General features: G+C 36.8%; 1 protein-coding gene across 1 annotated transcript in view; it reads right to left on the reverse strand.

The window, feature by feature from the left end:
• Positions 1-16,201, reverse strand: part of FRK (fyn related Src family tyrosine kinase) — a 109,039-nt gene extending 92,838 nt beyond the window's left edge. The window contains exon 1 of the mRNA XM_025925524.2: positions 14,918-16,201. Coding sequence (XP_025781309.1) covers positions 14,918-15,288 — 371 coding nt within the window. The 5' untranslated portion in view covers positions 15,289-16,201. The remainder of the gene's footprint in view (positions 1-14,917) is intronic.
• Positions 16,202-18,490: the final 2,289 nt, after the last annotated feature.

Here is an 18,490-nt window from a genome sequence, read left to right on the forward strand (position 1 = left end):
AATAAATAAACCACAAATTATCCCCTCTTATTAATAGGCATTTGGGGGCACATTGGTGGCTCAGTCAGTAGGTAAAGCGTCCAACTTCAGCTCAGGTCATGATCTCAAGGTTGGTGGGTTCAAGCCCTGCATCAGGCTCTGTGCTGACAGCTCAGAGCCTGGAACCTGCTTTGGATTCTGTGTTTCCCTCTCTATTTGCCCCTCTAGTTGTGCTCTGTCTCTCTGTCTCTCTCAAAATAGAGAAACAGAGTGCAAATGGGGGAGGGTCAGAGAGAGAAGAAGACACAGAATCCAAAGCAGCCTCCAGGCTCTGAGCTGCCAGCACAGAACCCAACGCGGGGCTCAAACTCACGGACTATGAGATCATGACCTGAGCCCACGTCGGCCGCTCAACCAACTGACCACCCAGGCACCCCTTAAGTTAGGATTGTGATGAGAGAGAGCACAGAGTTCAAAGTGATTCAGCAGCAAACCCAGTATCTACCTGTTTTCCTATAAACCATTGCATAATACAGATAAAAGACATTGAGTCACTTTTGTATTGCTTTTATCTGAAACATCACTGTATTCACTGTACTATAATAGCCTGAAGCTAAACAGAGGACTATCCTACAACTGTAATATACAATAGAAGACAGTCAGGGCTTACCTAACACAATCCCCATCTGTCTTCTAGAAAAATGCAAAGAGGACCACGTATTGCTTTTTGTATATAAAACATTACTGGAATAAATGGATCTGAGTGCATTCTTTTTATTTTGTAAAATAGTACTACTACTATGCCATAGAAAGTATTAAAAATGTAGATGCAAAAATAAAATAAAAATGTAGATGTAAGTATATAATTAAGTATTGAAGCATTTTTAAGGAGCTGTTAAATTGACTCAGTATTTCCAAGTAGGTTCTTCTCATTAGGCCTCCTTAACACACTATTCTGTATCTCTCCTTTCCTTCACAAACTTCTTTAAAAGTTACATATATTTGCTGCCTCTACTTTATTTTTTTTTTAATTTTTTTTTAAGGTTTTATTTATTTTTGAGACAGAGAGAGACAGAGCATGAATGGGGGAGGGGCAGAGAGAGAGGGAGACACAGAATCGGAAGCAGGCTCCAGGCTCTGAGCCATCAGCCCAGAGCCCGACGCGGGGCTCCAACTCACGGACCACGAGATCATGACCTGAGCTGAAGTCGGCCGCTTAACCGACTGAGCCACCCAGGCGCCCTGCTGCCTCTACTTTAAGACCTAGAATTAGTTCAATCTTCCCACATGACCCAAAATTTTAGGTGTGTGGCACCAAAGAGAAAAACTCATTAATTTTTCCAACAATTTTGAGAAGGCCAAACCGACCACACTAAAGATGAACCCTCAGCCTATGCCCACTCTACCCCACCCTCCAAATGCCAAATATCCAAACCCACCAGAGGATGTTAAAAAACTACCACTAACTTTGATGCCCTATGGAGGGTGAAACCTTTGGTAAGTCCCAGACAAACAGACACAGTCCTTAGGACCATACATGCTCTGTTCAGAGATGTAGGCAGCTGGGTTCCACTGCCTCTTTTGATTTTGCTTTCCCTTCGCTAAATTTCGGATGTACCCAAGTCACGTGTGTAGAGCCATATAATATAATACTCTTTCCTATGGCTCAGCCCAGCCTAACCCTCCCAGAGCAGAGTCCTAGACAGAACATGAAGTTCCTCATTAAACTCTCTTTATCTCATGACATCATCCATAATTACTTTATAAAACTTCGTGTTAGTGTTATCAGTAATCTCCAAGCAATTCTAATAGTTTTTACCCCTTTCTTGTTACTCTGATCTTTCTTTAGCATTTGGCCGCAAATCTCTTTCTTGACATTCTATCTCCCTGTTTTGAAAAATATGCCCTTTGTTTTTTTTCTACTTTCATGAATTCTTGACTGCTTCTTTCAGGGGCTCTTCTTCCTTGGATTAGTTAGGTTTTGCTTCAAAACAACTATATAGTTAACTCACAAATCTAATTTGGGAGTGATTTGGAACAGGCTCGGCTGATCTTAGCTAGGCTTGACCATGAGTCTCCAGTCAGCTAGAAAGTCAGGTGGGACAAATAAGCCCTCTCTTCACCTGGTCTCTCACCCTCCAGGGTTTTTGCCTGGGATTTTCTCAAGGTAGCTGCAGAACTCCAAGGGCAATAAGAAAACAAGTCCCAACATGCAAGCACTTTTCAATCTCTGTTTTTGTCACATTTCCTATTGTTCTATTGACCAAAACAAGTTAATTGGCCAAATTGAGAGTTTGTGTGGGAGGAGACTTCCCAAGAATGTGGATGCAAGAGGGTGTGAACAAATGGAACCATTACTGTAATCTATACACTCACTGCACTTACCAAAACCATGAGCATTTCTAAAGAATTGATCTTCAGCCCATTCTCCTGTTAGTTAGATTCTCACTGTATGGTTCTTATAACCCTTGTGAAGTCTATAATACTCTGCGATTCTTATTCCTGTCACATCTATAACACCTCTTATAATGCCTGCAAAATTCCATCTTTACATCCATTATTCTACTAACAAGAAATACAAAATTATAGGAAGAACAAATTATGAATTCTTCCTATGAAGGTAGGAAAAATTAGGAAAGGGTCTTATCAGCTAAACCCTAAAAGAATGGTGTGATTTTTTTTTTTCCCAAAGCAGTACTGATCCACGTATTTGCTTCTTCATTCCATTAAATAATTATTTTTTGAAGTGCAAGCTACATGACAGTCTGTGCTGTCCTTATGGCATGTATCAGCATCTGTCTTATACTAGCTGAGAAAGAGAAATAAAAGCCCCCTGACATCCAAGAGCCGGCCTGGCACTTATAACTAGGCCTTGGTGTTCTTCTGTTGAACATAAACAGTCTCACAGAACATCAACATCAGACGAGGCCACCCTGTGACCATGATGGATCAAGTCAAAAACAAGATCAGATCACTCTTAATAACATCTGAATACCCACAAAAGCATGGACATTGTCCAACCACAAAAATGACCAAATATCTACCTATCTTGGCCAATACAAATGACTATTGTTTCTTTACCAATTGTAGCCTTAATCTTGAACTAGTCTCCCTCCTTCTCAACAAAATGTATTAAAATACCCAATCATATAGTTATCCTTACCGCCTAACAGCAGTCAATCCAGAGCAAAGCCCTGCTTCTTTAAACTCTCTCCAAAATTCCACCCCAAACTCTATAATGTATCCTTCCTAACATGCTCTTACTGAGATGCTCCACTGGTGTCCATGCTGTGTTCTCCTTCCCTGCAATAAGTAATAAACCAGTGCAGGTGTATTCCTGGTGGTCTTTGGCTGAGGGGCACTATACATTCTTGATTTATTTGTCTTACCTCCAGAGACTGTTAAAATTCTGTGGAGAATGAGCACTGTCTTATCCATTTTGGTATCTCCCACTGTATAAAAAGAATGCCTTTAATAAAATAAATATACACAAAATGTTTATATTTTGTGAATGGATACATGAATCCCATAGACTCCATCTTTCTCAATCACTAGAAATGCTGAGAAGATTTTGGAGAAAATGTTCTGAGTCCTACTTCACAGAAATGACACAGGCATCCCCCAGAGATGACTTTCTGGAAGCGACTTTGCAAGCAGGACAATTCTGGAGCTTGCAGGATGATGTCCCTCTTGCAATGAGAATCTTGGTATGTTGTAATTGATTAATATTCATAAATAGAAAAAAGATATATGTGAGATTGGAAGAGCATTAAAGTGACTTTAAATCTACCAACAATACTGGCTTTCCATAGGAACCATATGGGATTCTTCTGAATCGCCCAAATCATGCTGCCAATGTGGTATGCAACATTTGTGTTAATGGAAATATTTATTTTGATACAAGATTTTAAATGCCTTTCAAAATAGATACCTAATATAAAGTTTAAAAGCTCTTAGTATTAGCATTTCTTGAATTACAAAAGTTTTTAGTTATAGCACTTCTTGAATTGCATTCTCATTTTACCCTTCAAAAAGCAAATAATTCATAAAAAAATCTCCAACTGAGAAATTTAGTTTGAATTTAAAGGTACTACAAAATATTCCATATAAATAAAAAAGGAGACATAAGTAAAAACATTAAAGAATTTGGGGCATCTGGGTGGCTCAGTCAGTTAAGTGTCAAACTCTTGATTTCTGCTCAGGTCATAATCTCATGGTTTGTGAGATCAAGCCCCACAAGGGGCTCTGTGCTGACAACATGGAGCCTGCTTGGGATTTTCTCTCCCCCTTTCTCTCTGCCCCTCCCTTGCTTGACTCTCTCTGTGTCTTAAAATAAATAAATATTTTTTAAAAACACTAAATAATCTAACACTAAAATTAATTCAATTTTTAAATAGCAAATAAATCTAATTGAGAACCTTTGGAGGAAAAAATGAAATCATGACAATAAGATCACACACAAGAGACAGTCCATATGGAATCTGAAATTAGTCAAAAAAGCAAGAAGGGGTATAATACAGATCACATGATCTACATTTATATCTATAAGTTTAGCAAAATTCTTGTTAGGTTGATCTTCAAAAAAAATCCACATAAACTAATACTAAAGTTATGGGCTTCAGGAAAATAGCTCCATAAGGAGGTCTAAAATAGCTTTCAAGCTACTGTCAATCTGCATAACTATCTTCCTCCAGAAAAATTGGTCCAATCTTTCCAGTACTAACAAGTGTTAAGAACTCCCATTAAAAATGGAATCAGAAAATGCTGCAGAGAAATCAGCAGTTAATTAGTAAGAAAACCAGTAAAAAGAACATATAATTATTGTGTTTGATAATGTTTTAGAATGTGACAGAGAAAATCTATTAATATTCAGTAAAAGCATCAAACTTTCAGCATGCACAAACTGAAAAATATTTCATATACATAATAATTTGAAATTATGTATGTTAAGCATAAAAACTGAAATTATAAGTCTGGCCCTACAACATTAATTTTGTAAATTGGGTTTTGGTGTTCTATCCATTTAAGAGCTCAGGCCAATAATTCCTTTACTCTAAATATAACCACAGTATAGTTTAATATGCATGTCTGTGATTTTGAAATACCATTTCAATGAGATTCATAATCTGTTTCTGGTTTGATGGTCATTCTACACTATGGACAATATTCAAATCAATTTGTGACCCCTAAGTATTTTTCCCCCAGAAGTAGATTAGAGTCATTAATTTCTGGGACCTGGAAATTATACTCTTATGACTATGAGTCTAACCAAAAATTGAGACATGAACAATTCATTGAGAAAAGAATGCAAAATGCCCAATGCATGAGTGAGGAAACTCATTAGTTATTTCTGGTAGGTAAAAAAACAACTCAGAGAGCAACTGTTAAGAAAAAAAGTTGGCTTTGTCAGCTGCTCTTTAAAAGATCTGAGATTTATAGATAAGCAAACATTCATTTAATTATTCATTTACCCAGCCAATGTTCATGAGTGCTTATTGTGCACAGCTACCACACTAAGCTCTGGGACCCAGGGCAATGGCTCCTTTCTCCACCTCCCACACCCAAAGTGCATAGTCTCGCAGAAAATGGATAAGCAATGATGATAAATGTTAAAGGCTCTAAGCAGGAACACCAAACCTAGTTCAACACGTCAAGAAAGGCTTCAGGGAGAGAAGAACAAACAGAGTGAGACTGAAGATGCGTGAAAGTTGCTCAGGACAAGAGGAGGGAGAGGTTTGCAGGCAGGACAAGTCTGACCATGTGGATGAAGCCCAAGACTGCAGGTGATAGAAAGTATGGAAAAAAGACTAAAAGATGTTCAGCGTATGAAACCTGTTCTAGGGAAAGAATATTGTGAGCTGAGGCTAGAGTGGAGATGCACAAAGTATGATCTATTTAGACAGAAGTAAATGGGGAGCCATGCAATTCGATAATAGGTAACATTTATGAAGCCCTTATTATATGTCAGGTTCTCTGTGGTGTATGCTTTTTGCACAAATAATCTCATTTATGTTACATAATGACCTTACAAGATAGATGTCATTTTCATTCCTATTTTACAAATCTGAGGCAGAGGGGTCAAATAATTTGCTCAAGTCATGACAGAGCCAAACTCCAATCTAGATCAACTGGTTGCACAGCCTGTGTTCTTAAGCACATAAAAAGCAATTAACATTATATTTCAGTTGAAACTCTGTGCCACTAACATTTGGACCTAGTTAAAATATCCAGCAGAAAAGTCCAAAGATTGCTCTGATTTTTATTTGTGACATAGTGGTATCTCATTGTGGTACTGAGAGTTGGAAAACCCAAAGGGAATTTTCTGAGCTGATAATCAGGCAGTTAGTTGAAGTAAAACCTTGTTTGTTTATTTGTTTGTTTGTTTTCTCTTGGGAGCCTCAAGACCTAGAGGACAAGACATAATAGCAGCTTAACAAAAGTTAGCCCTACTTTACTATATAGAAGTTTGTATCTAACTTGACAATGTCAATTTGGTGAGAAGCTTGACCTTCATTTATCAAAAAAATAATACCAGGAAGGGCGCCTAAGTGGCTCAGTTGGTTAAACACCCTACTTCAGCTCGGGTCATGATCTCCTGGTTCGTGGGTTTGAGCCCCACATCAGGCTCTGTGATGACAACTCAGAGCCTGCTTTGGATTCTGTGTCTCCTTCTCTCTCTGCCTCTCTCTCTCTCTCTCTCTCTCTCTCTCTCAAAAGTAAATAAACATTAAAAATAAAATAAAATAAAAACAACATCAGGATGTATCTACAGAGACAAACTATACATTTGAAGAAATTCTCTTGAACAAAAACCAATTTGAAAAACCAACAGAATATTTTTCTTTCAAAAAATGAATTTGATTAAGTTGAAATCTAGGTTCTAATCTTTAAGATTGAAGCATAGCAGCTTATGTGTTATTTCACTCACATAAAATTTTTTCCATCATTATTAACTTGTTGAAAACCTGAAAAGAAAAATCAATACTGTTACTAGAAAAGAGTTTGAATGGCATATTGCAATTGAAACTTTCAAAGTATTATCAATTTTCTTAGAAAAGATTAAGAAGCACCTGGGTGGCTCAGTAGGTTAAGGGTCCGACTTCAGTTCTGGTAAAGATCTCATGGTTCGTGGGTTCAAGCCTCACATGGGACTCTGTGCTAACAGCTCAGAGCCTGGAGCCTGCTTTGGACTCTGTGTCTCCCTCTCTCTCTGCCCCTCCCCCGCTTGCACTCTCTGTCTCTCAAAAATGAATAAACATTTAAAAAAATTTTAATATATATATTATATAAAAGAAAAGATTAAGAATTGGGTGCCTAGGTGGCTCAGTTAGTTAAGCCTCCAACTCAATCTTAGTTCAGGTCTTGATCTCAGGGTCATGAGTCTAAGCCCCACACTGGGCTCCAGGCTGGGCAAAAAGCCTACTTGAAAAAAAAAAATAATAATAATAAATAAAATAAATTAAAAGAAACTAAAAGATTAAGAATTATTCGTATTAACTTTAATGATTCCATACCATGTCATTTGATTACTTCTCAAAGATAACTTGAAATGCTGTAATCAAATATTACTATCAATTACTTTAAACTATTAATTACACTTAAATTTTGTGATTTTAATGCAGTTTAGTTGGATCCTCTTTTCCTCACTTCTATAACTTTGCCATTATTCTTATAAAATTTATTTTAATTTAGCAGTTACCTATCATTCGTCCCCAAAACGGTGACAATGTACATAAAAATTCATTATATAACAAATTATGAGAAACACAGTTATGTTAACATAAACATAATAGTTATACTAACATGAAAAACCATATTATATCTGAGATGTAATGTTTTATAAATTAATTATTTTGGCACCATATTGTTATTTCACAATAAAGGATTAGGAGAGAAAACATCATAATTCTACTGGTAATACAGTCACTTACTAATACATTTTTCTAATTAACTTAAATTATTTGTCCTAAAATTCTTATTTTGGATTTATCTGAAACATTTACTTTGATAAACAGCTATATGTATTCTTATAATACATTTTACTTTTATATGGAAATCTCTTTTCCACTTAGCTTCTAAAAGGATGGTATTTAAATATATTTTGTCTTAGTGGGGAGAAACTGAAAATGAATAATTTTCATATTCCACATATATCCATTTAGTCTTCCCTGAAAACTATCACAAAGGGAAAGAAATAAATGATCTGGAAAAAAGAACAATTATAGGATGAATTGCCTGTCGGTGATTTTCTAGTGATTTAAACTACTCAAAGTAGATATGTCAGATTGGTTTGTGAATATTACGATGCCTTTGGTATAGCCACTGTGGAAAATAGTATGGAAGTTCCTCAAAAAATTAAAATATAAATATTGTATTATCAAAAAATTCCACTAATGGGTATTTACCCAAAGAAAATGAAAACACTAATTTGAAAAGATATGCACCCCTATGTTTATTGCAGTATTATTTATAATAACCAAGATATGGAAGCAAGCTAAGTGTCCATCAATACATGAACAAAGAAGAATGATGGGGTGTGCGTGTGTGTGTGTGTGTGTGTGTGTGTGTGTGTGTGTGTGTATATATATATATATATATATATATATATATAATGAAATATTATGCAGTCATAAAAAGATGAGATCCTGCCATCTGAGACAACATGGATGGACCTAGAAGGTATTATGCTAAGTGAAATAAGTCAGACTAAGCAGACAAATACCACATGATTTCACTCAGAAATGAAATCTAAACAAAACAAAATGAAAAACAAATGAAAAAATAAAAAAACAGAATCAGACCTATAAGTACAGAAAACACACTGATGGCTGCCAGAGGGGAGGAAGATAGGGGTTGGGCAAAATGGGTGCAGGGGAGTGGGAGATACAGGTTTCTGGTTATGAAATGAATAAATAACGGGGATAAAAGACACAGCATAAAAATATAGTAAATGGTATTAAAATGGGGACATATGGGGACAGATGGTAGCTACACTTGTAGTCAACAGAATGTAATATATAAACTTGTCCAATCACTATCTTGTACACCTGCAACTAATGTTACATTGTATGCCAAATTATACTCAAAATCTATATATTCTGATGCCTTTATGTATGTATGTATGTATGTATGTATGTATGTATGTATGTATTTATAATAATTTTAATTTTTAAACCACATTGTTACTCTACCTTTAACTAACAAGATCAAAAGGTGGCTTCATTTCTCAGCTGAGAAAGAAGTCTACGGATACCTAGTTTGAAAATAACTAGGAACACTATGTACAACTTGTATTGGATAGTTATTAAATTTAGCAGTATTCAAATAACCAAATAATGAGGCTCCAATTCTATTTTTAAATGGTGGGGTAAAAGAATTCTCTTCCTAAGAACATACCATTTTATTTCTTAGTATTTTCTTCAAGCCAAACAATGGCAATGACCGTAAGTTAGATGAAATTTTGACATAACTCTAGTTGACACATTAAAAAGGAGCACAATTAGGAAAATATGTCCTAAATGGATAGAAAGAAGTTCTCTTACCTTTATACTTCATAAAATTCTAACACTTTTATTTCATAGCATAAACTACCAACAAAATTATAAATTACAAATATTTTTTTTCAAAGCAGTTCATAACATGATGAATAGGAGAGGAACTGGAAATAATCTGCCTTTACATGGCAATAATAGAAGGAGAAGAAACTTTTCACTAAATGCTTTCCCACACTTTTATACACACTTAACAATCAGGCAAACAACTTTTTAAACCCCCTGTAGATAAATGATGCTACGTGTAAATTACACAATTGCTGATTATTTTGCTTTTCATCACTATATTGCATTAGTTAAACTTTTTTACAATAAACTCATAGAACTTAAAGCCATTGTTCTTGGCTTGAAGATTTATGTGTAATTTCCATACCATTATTTTCTGGATGAACTTTATATCTCTAAAAACACTGCGAATAAAAAATATAAAGGGAGTTCTGAGTAATCAGACACTAAGAGTAAGGGTTTTGAGAAATTCCATGTTGAAATGTTGAAGAAAAACACTCATCTATGAAAGAATCTAGGAATTCAAATTGAAGATGAGGTAATACAATGATTCTTCCTAGAGACAAAATAAGTCATTAAGAACGGGTTTATTATATCACTTAACGTAAGATATTCAGAAAAGGTAAAGCACTTCAAAGTTGAATAACAAACAAGTATTAAATTGGTTTATCTTTTAACAATACTATAGTTCTTTTTTTAACATCTGTACTTCTTAGTATTAAAAAAAAAAAAAAAAAAGCCAAATGCTAAAACTTTCAACTGGTTTGCCCTGACACTAATAACTCCAAAAGTATTTGCATTGTTTTCTTATTATGACAACTCAAGAATAAAGACACAAACAAATGAATACTAATAGGCATTGTGTTTAACTAATCTAATTAGAAATTAGATGACTTAATTCTCACTGGTTTCCCATTGCCTCTAATCTCACATATGTAAATGTAAATAATAATCTTAATACTATATTCTGAGCTCATCGTAAAAAAAAAAACAAAAAACAAAAAAACCTACATTAACTTCCACAGTATTTGAAAGTAAAAAATGAAGTATAACTTTGAAAAACTCAATGAAAAAAGACATCTTTGTGTAACTCCCCAAGTATTAAGGCACTGTGTGGGCCACTCAGACACTTTCACTCATAAGACTGTTAACTGCTTAATTGTTAAGTTAAAATCACCACTACCTGAAATGGACTAGAATTCTAGAGGTGACAGCTCCATGCACTAAAAGTATTGAAGGAATTTAGCCTTTTGGTGGCAAGCACCCTCATTAACAACCTAGGATCATAGATGAAGGCCATGGCGTACACTTGAAAGAAAAGAAATGGCCTGAACTAACCAGGAGGTCCAGTGGCAACATCTGGGCAACAAGTTTTTATTCCAGTGGATGAAGATCCCAAGATATAGGTTGGTAGTGACACATTGGAACACTGCTGAGAACAAATTCCAAGAGGAATGAGGTCAGGAATTATGTGCATCAAAGAAAAGTATTCTTGGTTACAGATAGCCCATAAGAATAAAAAATAGTCACAAAATTTTAGTTGTCTTATTTTGTGTTTGTTAGGCAAATAGAATCCAAATAAGCAAGGACACTGTGCTTGAGCCTGTTACCCAGAAAGTTATCACTTTTGAATTGCTTATTTTATTTCAGTTTACTTGCTTTCCTCAGCATTGTCTGTCAAGTATGTAGCTAAACCACTACATATGAAACATTAAGAGCTCATGTTCCACAAAAAAAAAAAAAAAAAAAGCTCATGTTTCCAGACAATCAGAGAATCCAGAGATCTGGGTGAAATCAGGGACCTTACAGATGAGCAAACAGAGATCCTAAGCAGTAATATGAATTGAATGTATGTAAAATTAGTACATTATGGTTTTCAGAGAACAGGTCTCTCACTTCTTTGGTTAAGTTTATTCCTAGATATATTATTGTTTTTGGTGCAATTGTAAATGGGATTGTCTTCTTAATTTCACTTTCTGCTGCTTCATTATTAGTGTATAGGAATGCAACAGATTTCTATGCATTGATTTTGTATCCTGCGACTTTACTGAATTCATTTATCAGTTCTAGTGGGGTTTTTTTTGGTGGAGTCTTTAGAGCTTTCTATATATAGTATCATGTCATTTGCAAATATAAAACTATAAAACACTGATAAAAGAAATTCAAGATGACATGAAGAAATGAAAAGGCATTCCACGCTCATGGGTTGGAAGAACAAATGTTGTTAAAATATCTCTACTACCCAAAGCAGTCTACACATTCAATGCAACCCCTATCAAAATACCAACAGCATTTTTCACAGAACTAGAACAAGCAACCCTAAAATTTGTATGGAACCAAAAAAGACCTCGAATAGCCAAAGCAGTCTTGAAAAAGAAAAACAAAAATTAAAATAATATGGTACTGGCAAAAAGCAGACACATAAATCATTGGAATCAAATAGAAAACCCAAAAATAAACCCACATTTATGTGGTCAATTAATCTTTGACAAAGGAGAAATGAAGATACAATGGGAAAAAGTCTCTTCAACAAATATTGTTGGAAAAACTAGACAGCCACATGCAAAAGAATGAAACTGGACCACTTTCTTTCACCATACACAAAAATAAATTCAAAATGGATTAAAGACCAAAATGTGAGACCTGAAACCATAAAAATCCTAGAAAAGACCATGGTAGTTATCTCTCTGACACTGGCCCTAGCAACATTTTTCTAGATATGTGTCCTGAAGCAAGGGAAATAAAAGCAAAAATAACCTATTAGGACTACATCAAATAAAAAGTTTCTGCACAGCAAAGGAAAAAATCAACAAAACTAAAAGGCAACTTAGTGAATGGGAGAAGATATTTGCAAATGACATATCTGATAAAAGGTTAGTATCCAAAATATACAAAGAATTGATACAACTCAGTACCCACCCCCCCGCCAAAAATCATTCAATTAAAAATGGGTAGAAAACATGAACAGAAATTTCTCCAAAAAAGACACACAGATGGCCCACAGACACATGAAAAGATGCTCAACATCACTCATCATCAGGAAAATGCAAATCAAAACTACAATGAGATATTACCTCATACCTGTCAGAATGGATAAAGCCAAAAACTCAAGAAACAACAAATGTTGGCCTAGTTGTAGAGAAAAAGGAACCCTCTTGCAGAGCTGGTGGGAATGCAAACTGGTGAAGCCACTGTGGAAAACAGTATGGAGCTTCCTCAAATAACTAAAAATAAAACTATCCTAAAATGTAGTAATCATACTACTGTGTACTTACCCAAAAAATACAAAAACACTAATTCAAAGGGATACATGCACTCCTTTATTTATTGCAGCATTATTTATAATAGCCAAACTATGGAAGCAGCCCAAGTATCCATCAATAAATGAATGGATAAAGATACGATATATGTATCTGAGATATATGTATATATACACATATATATACATATACATGTATATGCATATATATACATATATACATGTATATACATGTATATATGTATATATATACATGTATCTCATACATTTCTATAATGGAATATTATTCACCCATGAAAAGAATGAAATCTTGCCATTTGCAACATGGCATGGATAGAGCTAGAGAGTATAATGTAAGTGCAATCAGTCAGAGGAAGACAGGTACCATATGATCTCATTCATATGAAATTTATGAAACAGAAGAGAAAAGCAAAGAAAAAAAGAGAGACAAACCAAGAAACAGACTCTTAACTATAGAGAACAAACTGGTTGTTACCAGAGGGGAGGTGGATGGGAAGATGGGGGAAATAGGAGATGGGAATTAAAGAGTCCGCTTATCATGATGAAAAAAATAAATAAATAGAATGATAAAAATATTAGATTATGAATTCAAGGCTCTAGTATTAATATTCTAGTATTTATTTATCTAGTATGCATATGTTTTGCTGAATTTGAAACATACATAATACCATACATTATCATACCATATCCATAAATCATATAGTAGTGAAAACATAAATGCACATAAGCAAGCATTTGGTGAATAAAGATATTTCCTATAGATTATCACAGAAAATACATGTTCAAACAGATGATTTTCTCATTTGAGAATTGATCAATTCCATTCACCAAAAGTCTAGATTTCAATTCATTTCTATTTAGGCATAAAATAAGACCCCCTTTTTTTTTTTTTTAACACATATAGGTTCCTAGTGTTGGAAAGAATTTCAAAAATTACCAACCTTCCTTTTGTATTTGTATTTGAGTTTGGAATGCAGCAATACTGCCTGATTGGCACTTCCTTGCCATTTTATTCCTTAGGCCAGTAAAGGATGCTGCAATTCTCATAAAAAAGAGAAACATATGAGAAAATAAGTGAATCCTCAGTGGTTCCTCTACCAAGATACATTCCATAAAATAAGTCCTGGGAGACATTCCCAGTCTTGGGTTTCACTGGAACCAGGCAGTAACAAAGTTAGGGCCAGTAATAGTCCCCAATTGCTTCTCAACCCACCAAACCTCAAGTATCCATTGTCAAGACTGTGCTTTATCCACTTTATGTTCAACCACCACTAGCATAACCTACCCCTCCTCCACTTACCATGCCTCTGCTGTGCCTGGCACTTGCATGGATGGATGGATGGGTGTATATAAAATTTTCCTCTGTGGGTCCACCATAATCATAGAATTTTTTTTCCAAATATCAGATTAGTCATTATCTCCTCCTCTGGGGAAATACAGCCATTATATTTTTGTTGTTGTTGTTAAAACTTACTAAATATCTATAGCTGGTCAGTTTCTAATCATAATAAAACCCCAAACTATCACAATTTGTGTGGCCTAAGTCCATATCTGGAACTCAAAGAAAAATGTCTGGTCATTATTTCACTGGGAAAATGCAGTGAAAAATTAGCATCTTCTAAATGCTACCCTGATGTTAATTGGCTCTGTGTGTGTCTAACAGGATGAAAAGGGATTAAAATTAGAGTTAGGGTTGGGCGTTGATGCTTCAAAAGTTTTAAAAGAGAGAGAGCTGAACTTCAGATTTGAAGGTGTGATTTATATATATGATATACCTGCAAATGAAATGCAGTTCTCTTTTTAAAGTGAGACATATTTTACAGCCAAAGAAAAGGTAGAGTATTAGATGCACCATTTGTTAAAGTTGATGAACACCCAGGGCCCACGGGTATACATATGGTAATAGAAGTCATTTCAACAACAATTACCTGCCAGTTTCACTCTTAACAGTAGAGGTGTGTTTCAATTAAAAGGTTCTTGCCAGTACTTCCTCATACTTTCTGGGTAGCTCTTTGGAAATTAGGGGGTTGCAGATAAGAAGGAAAACTCATTACCCGCCCTCAGAGAGTTGAGAAATAAAGTATGGGTTTGTACTACTCACAGCTCTGCCTGCAGGCTCCTGTCCTCAGCCACATAGTTAGAAGGAATATAGCCCTGCAGCAGCTGCCCAGAGCTATCTACCCTTTTCTCCAAGTGCCTGGCGAACCACCAGCCCTCCTGGGAAGTGTCCAGGACTTGGAGCTTGTCACCCGCGAGGAAGCTCAGGTCCTCTGCAGTCCGAGCCTGGTAATCAAATAGAGCCACAAAGAGGTGACCACGGCTTCTCCTGAGCTCCTGACTCTGTGACCTGCAAGCATCAGGGGAGCAGCGGGCCACTGGGTTCTCAATCACCACCGGCTTGTCGGCCTCCTGGAACAGGCATGGGAGACAGGGCTTCAAGTACGTCAAGAACCTCACACAAATGTTGCCCATGGTGCCCTGGGAGGGAGGAGAGGAGAGGGGCTTCTCCCTCTCCTTTCAGTCTCTGCAGATCCACTCTCTTCTTCCACCGGGCAACTTGGAAGTCAGCACCAATTCCCCTGGCTTCGGAGAGCGTGCAAAGCCCTGTTTCACAACAATGGGGCAGATCTGCCTGCCGCGAGCCCCGCTTGGGGACACTCACCTGCTTGCTTTTTGTGGCCAGAGCGGCTGCCCTAGAGCAAAACTGAGCAGGAGCTGGGCAGCTGCTCAGGGAAGATGCCTTTTCTTCTGGTCTGCTTAGGAATCCCACAGCAAAAACAAAATTAAGAGGGCTTTATTTAGACAAATGTCTGGGAACAGAAAAGAGTCATCTTGCTTTACGTCCCAAGGAAAAGTTAATACAAGAAAGAGGTTAACACCAGGAAAGATCACATCTTGCCTCTTCCAGGAGCTCTCTCCCTGCGTCAAGTCCGTCTCTGTGGTTTGGCCAGTCCTGACCTCCGCTGCTCTTTCCTTTTTGCTAATGATTAACCAACCAGCTGAGGTTACTGCCTTTAACATCCTGAGCTATGAGCAGACTGAAGTAATTTCTCCTTACTTCCTGGTTTCCTTTTGTCTGTGATTTAAAAGAGATTCCCGGGCTCTCTACCTCTCCTTTCCCACACCCAAAAGAGACCAGCGCCCTCATCAGGGAGCCAAACTCTTAAAGCAGCTGCCAAAATCCATACTCTTGGACAAACAGACTAGCCCAGGGAGGTTTTTGTCTTGCTATGTTCCCAGCACAGATTTGTTTCCCCCACATAGATGAGGAGGATTATTTTGCCGCCATAGGGGAAATAAAAAGGCTAATTAAAGTGTTTAGGTATTTGTTATTGGACAAATAGCAATTGGGAAAGAACCATTGAGTTCCTACCTTTTTTCATCACTATGAATAGATTTTAATAGCTTCAAAATACATTTACAGTCTGGAAAAATATGACAGCAGCTGACTAAAATGCTGAGAACCTGAAACACTGCTTTTTCCCACAGAGACATTTAATTTCCCATCACTTATGTACTATTTCTGAAACACACACACACACACACACACACACACACACACACACAGACTAGGGGACAAGGAGAGAGAAGGAGAAGAAGGGCCACATGTGTGCTACTGCAGGGACTCTTTCTGTTCAACTTTGGCCTCCAGGTCTACATGAGTTCTTACTAAATTCTTTGGCAGGACCTCAGGAGCTAGTGAAGCTGAGATCAGGACAGCCATCCTGACAGGCAGTGGGGTTTGCTCTACTTCCCCTTATCTGGGAGAGCTGTCTCACAGATGTGTGCCCTGGATCCCAAGTACAACTAGGCAAAGAGTTTGAATGGATCAACCCTCCACCATTTTCACTAGTAGAGAGCACTCTCAACTCATTTATGATGTGTCACTTGTTTTCATATAAGGCACTTATTAAAAAGGTACACTCTAGGGGTGCCTGGGTGGCTCAGTGGGATAAGCGTCCAACTTGGGCTCAGGTCATGATCTCACAATTTGTGGGTTTGAGTTCTGCTTCAGTTTGAGACTGCTTCAGATTCTGTGTCTCCCTCTCTCTCTCTGCCCCTCCTCTGCTTGTTCTCTCTCTCTCTCTCTCTCTCTCTCTCTCTCTCTCTCTCAAAAATAAAAAAATAAACATTTTTTAAAAAGTTCCATTCTAAAAAACAATCTCTCTAAATGTTGGCAGAGCCTTGAACTGGGCTAACCTAGCCCCAGAGCAATCTCAAAATTCCTGTTCTTTGTCAAACAGCAAGGCATTTTTAGTAATCAGAATAATCAAACTCAAGGAAAAAGGAAAACAACAACAGGGAACCATGGTTTCAGCTCCAACCGCTCTAGGCTTGTACTAAAATCAGGCATTCATGGTGGACAGATCACTTGGTTAAGAACAAGATCTCAGGTCACATTCCCAGGTTTCTCTGTCTTCAGAGTTAAAGTAGAAGTACCATTTTAGCAGGAAAAGAAGAGCCAAAAGCTGAGCCAGTTTTGGTTGTCTGTTTGTGATATGAGACCCAAAATATTATTCTGTATATAAAAAGAAGAGAAAGTGGCAATTACATAATATTGAGAAGCCATAAGAATGTTTGGTTTCAAACACAACATTAATCGTAAAGTGAAGGATTCTATCAATGCCCCTAAACAGAGGCATAGGATGCCATAGTCTTTCCAGAGACATCTACATGACCCACAAATAAAATGAGATTTGGAAACAACCAGAGAGAGGTATTTAGAACCAATTTGTAAGTGGCATCTGAGACTTCAAAAATTTGAAGTTTTTAAATTTGAATATGCCTCCATTATGGTTATGACAAGGCTTTCTGGAAAAAGACAAATTGGCAGATGTGCACACACAGTCACTGAGCTAATGAATGAAATTGGAAGAGCGGCTGACCATCCAAAGATGTCAGGTGAGCAATGGTCTGAGAAAGCAGAGCCAGGGGTGTTTTCCTTGTGTCAACAGAACCAGAACTCTGCAGCCCCCCAAGCATGAAGCCTTGAAGTCATCTTTTACTGTCCCCCTGGTTTCTCTAAGCTAATCAATCACTAAATTCTGCTCAGTCTTCCTTTTCATTTATTCCATAAACTTTTTTTATTCCTTCTGAATGACAGCTGGGTACTGGACCAAAAACAAATAATAAAAATAGAATATTCTTCCTTAGATTATTCCAAAGGTATCCTAAGCAGTGTCCCTTACTCCAGCTTGTCCCCTACCTCTGACTCACCTGCATACAACTCCCAGAGCAATTTCTACAATAGTAATAATGCTGGAGGTGATATGTGTGCTAGTAAAAAGCAGCTATCAGGCTTGAGGGCTTTCTATGTACCAGGCACTGTGCTAAGAATGTGACAAATGGTATTCATTTAATTCTCAGAAAATAAAACAATAATACCTATGAGAAAGGTAGTTTTGCTGTTGCTGTGGTAGTGGTGATGGTTGTTTTTCAATTTCAAAGAAGAAACTGAGGCTTAGGGAGATTAGGTAACTTTCCCAAGCTCCCATAGCCACCAGTGACTGCACCATTAATATCATCCTGGTCTCCATCTGTTTCCAAACCCTGAGATTGTAACTTCTCACTTTTGATGACTCCAAAAAGAAGCTAATGTCATTCTTCTGTGTAAAATCCTTCTGGACCCTCTAATGTGTTTGGAATAAAGCCTAAATTCTTTAGCAGGACACAC

Source organism: Puma concolor, chromosome B2 (assembly GCF_028749965.1).
Source record: "Puma concolor isolate L17-30 chromosome B2, mPumCon1.1.hap2, whole genome shotgun sequence".
NCBI lineage: Eukaryota > Metazoa > Chordata > Mammalia > Carnivora > Felidae > Puma > Puma concolor.